Here is a 10,595-nt window from a genome sequence, read left to right as displayed (position 1 = left end):
AGTGATATCAAGCAGCTGTCACTGAAACGTGATGTTATGCAAGTATGTATGACTATGTTAAATTGTATACATTTAACTATGTACTTGTCTGTCTGGATGTTTGTATTCATCCTCATCCATAGTGAGTCTTCGATATTATTGATATATCTTACTGACCAGCCCCTATAGTCTGTTTTATTACTTTTATTCCCTGCTGTATTGCTAATTGTATGTCTACATCTCTTTGGTTGAAATATCAATATATTATAATATAGGCTGTATCCTCTTGGTGTAATGACAAGCTGAGTTTGTGGAATTTTTAGACCTTTTTTTTAAAGTAAATGGTGTATTTAGCAGAATATCAATTTGCACAAATATATCTCATCTCACATTCAGAAAATACCACCTATGACTGAATTAAGAGCTGACGTTAATAAGATACTATAATGCAATAATGCATTATAGTACTAGTATAGTACTAGAAAGTATAGTAATACTTTCTTTCATGGAGACAGCTGCTGAAACAATCAATATATATAGTATTAAGAAAAACATTTGACTTTGCCATGACCGTTATTATAAAGTGCATATGGGCATATATAAACTTCACCATGTCAAGAAGTAAAATCGGACTAAAGCACCAAATATTGTAACAAAATTCAAATATTTATTCATAAAAATAAATGTATCTCCGGTACAAAACAGACAGCAAATTGTTCATGAATAGAAATGGCAGGAATATGATTTGTTCTTCCTCACATAATGTTTCTTGGCAGTTTAAATTGTAAAACATCTCATTTGTTCCACTTATTAGCTCATACTTTAAGCGCAACCTTACCAAACGATTATGTTTTCATTCTGCAGTTCAGTGGCTATCTAGCAACCTTTAGGAGGAGCCCCTCTTCTGCAGTACAATATCTTTGACGATAGCTTTCAAAGTACCAGCGTACTACATTTGCAGTTTGATCCATCTTTCAGTCCAGTGTTTGTTGCTCACACGTCTTCGTGGTTCAGCAGCTGGTGGGAGTAGATCACGTCTTCGTAGCGGTATTTCTCTGATATCGCCATGATGGAATCATTGCACCGGATACTACTTAGAATCTTCAGCACCTCAACCACAGCAGACCTTCAGGAGAGTAGGACACAGAAAGAGTGCATTACAGTATAGTCTGTTGTTATAAATGTATTAAGAAGAGTCATGACATCGGAGTGAATTTATGCTAAATACATTTCATTTCATGTCGTCACCAATGCTGCATACTTGATATGATGGGGAAATAGGTACGTACAAATAAAAAAACAGCCTTTTCAATATATAAGCATTTTGGATTTGAGCATTTGCGTGGCTTTGAAAGGTGAACTTAATGACGTGCTGCATTACGACCAGTGTTGGGCAAGTTACTTTTAAAAAGTAATAGTTACTGCTCTCAAAAAACTAACTAGTCACTTTATTAGTTACTAAATTATTAAAGTAACTAGTAACAAGTTACATTACTTTAAAAAATAATAACAATAAAAATACAAGTGTTTGTGTTGTTCTGTGGCACAGTAAGAGAAAAGACAACTGCCCATCATTGTAGCAATTATCATTATGAAATGTAGTGGAACAATAAAACAAAAGATATGTTTAGACATTTTGACAGGCATCTTTATTGTAGCCTCAACAATCAAGTTCTAAGTAGTGCACTTGTAGTCAGTGTTGGGACTAACGCGTTAGTAGTGGTTATATCTCCAAGTTGTAAATGCGCTGCTGCTCTCGCTGATACTTGCATCTGCCATTGTGTGTGTGTGTGCTGGTGGTGGGCGTTGCCGTGTGTGTTACAGGTACAGTAACGCGTTAGTCGCAACACTGATTACGACAAGAGTCTTTTTTTCATTTCACTCTGACCAAGTTGACCTTACAGCAAAACAAATGTTATGTTCCTTACTTGGTGTTTGGCTCCTCAGGAGGCTGCTGTTTGCAGATGCTATGAGCTTTCTGAACAAGGTGGTTTCTGAAGTTCTGGAGCTGAGGCAAACAGGAATTCTCTCCTTTGAACCAAGAGAGCGGCAGACTGTCTGCTATCTGAAGAAAGAGAGGGAGGAAGTGTGAGGTTAAGAACGTGAGGGGTAGTTGACGAACAGCCAGACCTTTATAAATCAAGCATAAACAAACAATGAAAATACACACATTGATCATTGAAAATACTAAATGTAAGCACCTTTCTGCATGCATGGACGGCCCTGTTGCTCAGCGTCTGGCTGCACAGCGCGGTCAGCAGGTATCGGTTCAGAAGTTTGTCCAACATCAGTTCCTTCAACACAGACTCGGGAAGCAGCAAATCCCATTTTCCCATGTTACCTAGCAGCTATACAACACAAAACAACAATTAACAGCAGCCTGCAAACATTTCCTTCCCCAAGGGAAAAACTAAAACAATATAACAAATATTTAATTTATTATTTGTAAGAGAGCAGTACTTTTATGGCCGTCCAGAACTGTTGATCCCTGAAGCGACACTGAGGAGACGAGCTGTCTTCTAGGAACCTGTTAGAAAAACAAACGGTATTAATTACAGATTGAAAATACCATAGAACGTTATAAAGTCATTTGAAATATTTTGCATTAGACCTGATCTTTAATCCATCACAGTTAAAGGATGTTGATCGTCTACTGTACAGTCTGTAAAGCCCACTGAGACAAATGTGTAATTGTCTGTTGTTGGGCTTCATAAATAATATTGATTGATAAATGTATCATGAACATGGAAAGAGGTGTAAGAGCATGGGCTAATGAGTGGACATGTCTTCAACAATGATAACACAGGATTAAGTATTTTCTGCTTTCTCCTCGTTAGTCATACAAATGTTCAAACTTAAAAAGGCAGGAAAAGAAACTGACGTTTTAGGGTACAGAGGGATGAAGACATCGTCATCCACGCAGCTCCTCAGTTTGCTGATCACAGCCTCTCTGAAGGCCTGCAGGGGACATGAACACAATGAATACAAACATACATATTGCATATTCAATTATATTGGGGTTAATACAATTAAATATTGAGGACTTATTGCTTTAGTGTAACTTAAAAATCCTAAAGAAGTAAAGTAGGAGTTGGCATTACCTTGACCGGTTTACTCTGCTCTCCTTCAAAGATGGAGTAGTCCTCCTTCAGTCGGTGACAAACATCCGACACACAGACCGACTGTTGGCGGGACATGGGATCCCACACCAGCTCCACATAGCCTGCGCAGAGACACAGGAAATACACAATGTCATGTTTCTGTAGGCGTTTCCTACTCTATTTGCATTCAAAATGTGTTTTTTTTCTTCTGTAGATTGACTAATAGTTGCAGCTCTACAACAAATAGCTTTTACCAATGTGCTCTTCCTATTGCATTTGAACACATTACACACATTTAAAACATGCCTCATTAGTGAGTGTGTGTTACCTGTCAATTTGGGTATGACGGTCTTTTCTATGACATTAGACAGCGTCTGTCTGTCGGTGTTCTCCAGCTCCTCGTGGCCATGACCATGACAAAATGTCTCCACTGCAGCGAACCACGGGAAGTTTTCAAAGTCTCCACTATCACTCTGTTACAAAACAAATATAAAAGGTCAAAAGTTGTGCTCTGACATCTGTGAGCATGTAAGAGCTAGTGTCTGTGTTTGTGTCCACATGTACCTTTAATGGGTTCCATGGCAGTAGCTGATGTCTAATGATGGGGTTCAACAACTTGGGCAGACACAGAGAGATGTAGGCATTGTGGTAAGAGTCAGAGTAAGACCCTCTCCACTCCTCAAATCGGGACAAAATCTTCTTCACGCTGGAAAAGTCATCCTGGACGTCAGAAAACACCGCCTGGGACCTCAAGAGGATATCAGCTGGAGAGCGAGCAGAGCGAAGTGCAGCATGAGCAACACTTAATCCGATTTTCTTCAAAAAGAATGTATCACAGTGTAGTGTTAAAGCTGTAACAAATCTGGCCTGTAGGTGAAAGCCATTAGTCTATTAGATTTGATTCCTTCTCACCTATCTTCTTCTGCAGCTGCTCCTCCTCTTCTGCTGAGGGCTGGGTGTCTTCAGGTAGATCAAAATCTTCTTCAGCTTTAACACCAGAGTCTGCACCGCTAACATATGTAAAGTAGAGTATAGTACCCATTTCAATCTTGTTTATGTAAAGAAGATATCAAATATATGAGAAAAGTTATAAACCAAAAAAGAAATAACAGAAATATTTGTACACTCACCTTTGAGTTTCTGTTCCATTAGTTGGACTTCCACCCTGCTCATTGGTGCCATCTAAAAAAGTGGGATAGATCAATCGGGTTCATGTACATATTCTTTCTGGAGAGTATTTAGCTCCACATTGTGCATTGACACAATGCAAATAGAGACAGGTGGACACACAGATGTAACTTACAGCTGATCTGCTGCAGGTGGTCTGCCTGCTCCGTGGTACTCTGTCGTCTCTGAGCCAACAGCGCCTCCATGTTGTCGGACAGCAGGGAGTGCAGATCCAGCTCCACGGAGTTGATCTCCACAACCTGCCAACAATCAGAAAATCATCCATTAACCAGTCAGAACATTCTGCAGCTTCCTGTTGTTTTAAGGAGTAGAGCTAAAACTGTTCCATACAAGCTGTTAGTGTTACACAAAACTGCCTGATTATGACACAGAGCTTTGAATAGAAAGAGAGATCAAACAATAATTCATTGACATTAGCTTTTATGTAACAGTTAAAAGACATTAACAGATTCACTCCTTTTCTTACCTTCTCCCTTAGACACTCCACCACGTTGTGGACATAGAGGTTCGTGTCCCTGTAAAACCTGAGCTGTCTCTCAGAGGAACTTTCCTCCAGAGTCTCGGCGGATGCCCGAGCGTTCTCCACATCGCCCTCCATCCTCCTCAGCTCCGCCTGCCGGGCGCTGTGCACCTCCTTCAGGGATTCAAGTCTAAAGAGAGAAACAATTGTAACTAATTATAGAAATTGAATCAATTTATAAGTATTAACGTTTTTTTTAAATTATTATTTTTTTTTTTTTTAAATAACAATATCAGGTTATATCAGATCAGTATTTGATTCATAAATGTTATCCCTGTTGACATTACAGAATATAAAGGAGGAAACTTACTTTCCAGTGATCCTCTTCTTGACCATTGAGACACTGACGGCAGGAAAAGTTGGTATTTTGAGCCCTTTTGATTTTTTCCTTTGTCTGTTCCGCTTGTTGCTGCTGCTGCTGTAGCTGCTGGATTCACTGCCAGATGGGCTCTGACAGGAAGGAAAGAAAAGGATAAAGGATCTAACAGCTGTAGTACTCAGGAGGATAGTTACACTTATGGAAGCCTTGAGTGTTTAGTAATATAAACTATTATCCCACTTAGATACAAGAAGAGTGAGACACAGAAAAATGACAGTAAAAAGATATCAAATATCTTTACCTGTTCTCCCGGCCGTCTCTTGACTCCCTTCTCGATTTGTGTCTCCTCCCAAAGGTCCTGCTCATCTACATCAGATCCTGAGAGACTGTCATCACTGTCTCCTAGATTTACACACAAACATACAAAATAGTAAACTTCACAACTCCACAATTAGGTGCAAAACAGACACAGAGATTTTCAGACAGCCAGCCTAGTTTCATGTCTATGACGCTCATACAACAGACTATTTTAGTTTAATTCAGTTACTACAACAGAAGATTGAAAAATACAATCGATTCTCCCTGCTTTTCATACCAAGTTTATCTGCAATCCTCTCCCTAATGCTCTTCAGTCTTGGGGCAAACTCAATTCTTCTCTCGTGATCATCCGGCTCATCATCGTCATCATCAACTCTGTCTTCGTCATCTTCCCTGCTGTAGTGATCCGGGGTGCTACCAGCTGAGCTGTGGCCGTCTCTACCCAGGGAAATGAATTCTTTCTGGGCTCGGTTAGCGCGACGCTGCCATCTAGCTGCCTTGATCTTTTTAGCATTAGGGATGACTGCTGTAAAGACAAATAAATGCAAGTATGGACAATGAACATGTATGGAACAAACATAGATCCAACTGTTGATCCACACACACATCCGCAAACCTTATACAGACATTTCTCCAAAAGCATGCAGGCTTATTTTGAAGTGTTTCTGTAGGACCCTGCAGTTTTGTCTAGTCTAAAACCTTTATCATACACACACCAACATCTATCAGTGGATTGAAAACTCTGACTGTTTTCCTCTCTGACACACACATACAGTATAAACACACACACACACACAAAAAACCCTCATACCTGGTTTAGTAGCAGAGCGGCTGGAGTCTGAGCTAGCTGAGGGAGACCTGGCATCACATTCTTCACTGTCATTGTCGTCATCATCGTCATCATCCTTATTGCTGTCGTCATCATCAGTGCGGGGCAGATCATGTGGTGAAGCCTGACTGTCTGAGTCTTGCCTGGGAGAAGCAGATGGTGGGACAACTTTACCAGCTGGGGCGGGGAGAGAGGAGAGGGAGATATGCCAAAAAAAATGTCACAATGTGATGATGTTAGCCAACATGTTTTCATTATTATAATAAGAGAAAACTTCTTACTACATGTATACAGTTTATAAGCACCTTTTTGAAAACAACACACCTCTACACTTCAAAAATGCATAAATAAGTATGTGTCCTCCTACCACTTGTTTTTAATATCCATTATTGTTCTATATTACGGGAGGAGGCATTAGATCTAAAAAGCTTGCACCTGACGTATTGGACGTATACTGTGTTTTAATACAAATCTATGTCTGTAATGGCACATCTATCAGTGTGGCATACCTCTTCTTTGTTTGGTCTTGGCAGGTGATGCTTCCTTCTTCTTCACTTGGAACAGCACAGCTTTATCAGAAGACTTCTTCAGTTTAAATGTTGGTTCCTTCGCTGAGAAAATAATAAAGAAAATAGATCCATGAGCAAAAACCTGCGGTTAAGGCTTCAAACGCAGCGGAAATGGGGATAATACAAATAAATGTATTATGATAATGTACCTGGGGATACAATCCTAAAGTTACATGTCTAATTAGATGCATTCTGTCAGTGCATTGAAATAGTTTTGAGCATGATATTGACATTGTATTCCATATATATTATGTTGCTCTACGTTGGGTAAACGTCTGACCTGAGTCCATCTTTAAAAATATTGATTTAAAACTCCATATCCCCACTTATTTACCTTCTTTGTCGTCAGAGAAACTGAGAATTGAGTTTGTTGTATTCTGAACCTCATCTCTGTCTTTATTTCTTTCTCCTCCTTCTTCTGTCACTTCCACCGTATCCCCGTCCTCTCCGCTGCTGCTGCCCGGCTTTGGAGGCGTCGCTTCCCGCTTGGAGCTACACGTAATGCCGCGGCCCTGGGACAGTTTCTCCGGCTTATTTACCGCAACTGGAGCCTCCTCAGTTTCCACTCCATGTCCCCGGGTCTTCCGCTCGTCCTCCTCGTCACTAGAGTTGTCTTTTCTCTGTCGAAAGTTTCTCCGAGGCTTTTTATTAAACATGTTTTATTCACTTACATGGAGGTAGTAACTTGGTTGTAGAACCGTGGTACGTCAAGTCAGAAACCGCTTTCATTGTCGTAAAGCGTTAGGGAAAATAGCCGCAATGCACTGTGGGCTATGTAGTTTTTTTGTTCGTTAAACTGGCCATCCTGAATAAAAACGTAGCTAACGTGAGTTTAATTTAGCGTTATTTTAAACCAGCACTGTAAGTTAAATAATTTCCCATAAGGTGGTTAACTGTAGTTCTGGATACTCTGTATTACCAGTTCTTATTGGGACCATCTGTGCTACTGACTATAGGAATCATATTCAGGAGACATTAATTATGTATGGCTGTTGCCTCGGAAGATTATCCTGAGTTACATGTCAGCCACAATCAGTTGGTTGAGGAGCAAGACCGTCCTCATTTCATTTATACAGTTTATTTAAAACTATTTTTATTTATTTATACTTCAAACTATCTTTTAATCAACATATGATACTGTATATTACCACTCTGTGACAGAAGCCTATTTCCGCAAGGCTATAAGAAAAAAATAGGATAACAACTTTCTAAAAATCTAATAACATTAAGTACATCCAAATAATAAGCTTCCTCAAAAATAATGAGTTCGTTTTTCAAAATAATAATATAGTTTCTCTAAATAATGAGAAATATTATGACAGACATTCTGAAAATAAATCTAAATAATTAATATCTCAAAATAATGACAACGTTTTGGAAAATAAAAAGTAATATCTCAAAAATAATTATAGTATTTAAAAAAAAAACTGAAAGTCTCAAAAAAACAACAACATTTTTTGAAATATTGACTAAAAAAATAAGTAATCTCAAAATAATGAGTTAATATCTCTAAATATATACATCATGTCTCAAATAATGAATTTTACTTTGACTGAGACCACTAAGTCATTATTTGTTGGAGGATTCTCATTATTTTGAGTAGGACCTTTTTTTATAAAGTGGTGGCGAAAATGGGCCTCCACAGTATGAAGGAGTTTGTACTCCACTAATCGAGATTATTGCCAGGTACGTTTACACATACAAGGAATCTGCTTTGCTGTTTGGTGGTGCAAACATGCGCGTCACTTTGTTAGAAAAAGTGGTCTGGACCATTTCTCCAGATTTAACATCAGCATAGCAGAAGACAAAATATATCCCTCTCCTGAGAGCTGAACGTTGAGCACCTGCATGAAGAACCAATGCATAGACCTCTGGACCACCAATGTGTCAGAAGGTTGCTGGGTTAAGACCCACCATGGCAAAGTGTAAGAGATATGGAAAGCAAGAAGGAGTGATGTGATAATGTGAAAACTGGGACTAAGAAGGACTCTTGGTAGGTTTGAGATCTTTGATTTGAGGCTCTTCTCCATAGCAGTGAGATCACGCACACATTTAACAACATATCAGCAGCACAATATACAAAATAACTTTGTATTTTTGTATATTCACTAGAGTTAAGCAAATGCAATTAAAAAAGAAAATCCTTGATGCAAAAGCTTTGATACCTTACACAGATGTAATGTAGTAAAACCACCGAGGTAAGTGTTGGAAGATTTGTGATGTGATTTTGGTAGAACTTGACTTTATGATAGGGATGTTATTTAATATTGCGTTGCAGTCTGCTTACTAGTTAAAGAAACAAAACAATTGAAATGGAGCAGAGTGCTACAATATTTAGTGTTTTAAAAGTCACATTATTGGAAAATTAGAAAAAAGAGTATTCGGTGGATGTAAAATGTTATTAAAAATAAAAATGATACAATTTAATATATATATATATATATATATTAAATTGTGTCATTTTAATTTGTTATATATATCCGACCAATAGGAACAGGTTAAAAATCAAATATATTTTGTTGTTGTTGTACCTGTTCCTATTGCTCGGATCCAGTCAGCTGACAGATCGTGTGACCCCTGCTGTTTTGACAGGAAGACATTTCAAAACTTTCCCTGTTTACTGTCGTTTAAATATCTGTTTTTTACATTTTCTATTTAAAGTGTACTAACATGTCCACATTGCACATCTTGACACTAAACCAGTGTTCTTGCTTATTATATTTCTTTGTGCACGCAATTTTTCAGTTAAACTTTTAAAAAGTGGTATATGGACAGCATAAGGAAATAAGTTGAAAGAAAAATATAAAAATAATAAAAATAAAATGTAAAAATAAAACATGTTCAACAACAAAAAATGAAATAAAAAACAAATAGAAAACTTAGAACAATGAATATATGACAAACTGCAGTATATTATATTTCAGAGTGGAAGGCTGGGCCACTCAATTCACAACATTACCCTAACCCTAACCCTACCCCTAATCCTACCCCTCACACCAGATACTGACTGGTTTTCGGACCCCCCCAGCCCCCCCAATGAAGCAAAAATGCACGTTTCAGAGTGGCCTTTTATTGTGGCCAGCCTAAGGCACACCTGTGCAATAATCATGCTGTCTAATCAGCATCTTGATATGCCACACCTGTGAGGTGGGATGGATTATCTCGGCAAAGGAGAAGTGCTCACTATCACAGATATTTTCAGATTTGTGAACAATATTTGAGAGAAATGGTTATTTTGTGTATATAGAAAATGTTTTAGATCTTTGAGTTCATCTCATGAAAACGGGAGCAAAAACAAAAGTGTTGCGTTTATATTTTTGTTCAGTGTATATATATTGAAATGTGTACAAAATATGGGAATTTTCTTATGCACCTATGCTTAAAAAAAGACAGTACGTGAGTTGTCCTGTGTTGCATTCTCCCTTATCTGTCGTCTCCCACGAGTTGTCCCCCATCTGTTAACTCCCTCTCTCTCCTCCCACTCGCCGGACGCTCACACGTTAACAGCGATCCTTCGACGTCAGCCATGTTGTTGCTATTGCACACTGAGCTGTCAGCAACAGGTTACTTTGAGGAGCAACGCTGCTAAACTTGAACATTTATACCACACATTCTGCTCTCTTCGGATAATAAACCTTTGCAGTGTGTCCGGGAACAAGTCCCCAAGTGGCGGATGATACCTTCAGGGCCCCCGGAAGCTCGGAAGTTGGTGTTTTTCTGGTCGTTGTGAGAGAGGTAAGCAAGCGAAACTGCTTATCTAAGCATGAGTGTA

General features: G+C 38.7%; 2 protein-coding genes across 4 annotated transcripts in view; one reads left to right on the top strand and one right to left on the bottom strand.

The window, feature by feature from the left end:
• Positions 1-624: 624 nt before the first annotated feature.
• Positions 625-7,551, bottom strand: gcfc2 (GC-rich sequence DNA-binding factor 2). The gene is made up of 18 exons (XM_034224261.1): positions 7,158-7,551; positions 6,764-6,865; positions 6,237-6,431; positions 5,703-5,951; positions 5,409-5,509; positions 5,099-5,238; positions 4,735-4,918; positions 4,384-4,507; positions 4,211-4,262; positions 3,993-4,090; positions 3,645-3,844; positions 3,409-3,553; positions 3,081-3,202; positions 2,861-2,937; positions 2,440-2,506; positions 2,181-2,327; positions 1,908-2,044; positions 625-1,105 (listed from the first exon to the last, which is right to left on the bottom strand). Exons 1-18 carry the CDS (start codon positions 7,477-7,479, stop codon positions 973-975), a joined length of 2,595 nt encoding a protein of 864 aa, XP_034080152.1. The 5' UTR covers positions 7,480-7,551; the 3' UTR covers positions 625-972.
• A 2,770-nt stretch (positions 7,552-10,321) lies between these two features.
• The window catches only part of itsn2b (intersectin 2b), a 42,534-nt gene continuing 42,260 nt past the window's right edge, over positions 10,322-10,595 (top strand). For all 3 annotated transcript variants that reach the window (XM_034224268.1, XM_034224266.1, XM_034224267.1), the window contains exon 1: positions 10,322-10,558. The gene's annotated coding sequence lies outside the window, so the exon portion shown is untranslated. The remainder of the gene's footprint in view (positions 10,559-10,595) is intronic.

Source organism: Gymnodraco acuticeps, unplaced genomic scaffold, assembly GCF_902827175.1.
Source record: "Gymnodraco acuticeps unplaced genomic scaffold, fGymAcu1.1, whole genome shotgun sequence".
Taxonomy (NCBI): domain Eukaryota; kingdom Metazoa; phylum Chordata; class Actinopteri; order Perciformes; family Bathydraconidae; genus Gymnodraco; species Gymnodraco acuticeps.
The sequence above is the reverse complement of the archived record's forward strand: the minus strand, read 5'-3'. Positions and strand labels throughout refer to the sequence as shown.

What these genes read in the sequence shown, in the direction of transcription:
- gcfc2 (XM_034224261.1), bottom strand. Translation starts at nt 7,479, where the DNA reads ATGTTTAATAAAAAGCCTCGGAGAAACTTTCGACAGAGAAAAGACAAC. An exon ending in CCGTCCATGCATGCAGAAAG is followed by an intron (nt 2,045 to 2,180) that starts GTGCTTACATTT and finishes CTCTTTCTTCAG; the next exon opens with ATAGCAGACAGTCTGCCGCT. An exon ending in CCTGAGGAGCCAAACACCAA is followed by an intron (nt 1,106 to 1,907) that starts GTAAGGAACATA and finishes ACTCTCCTGAAG; the next exon opens with GTCTGCTGTGGTTGAGGTGC.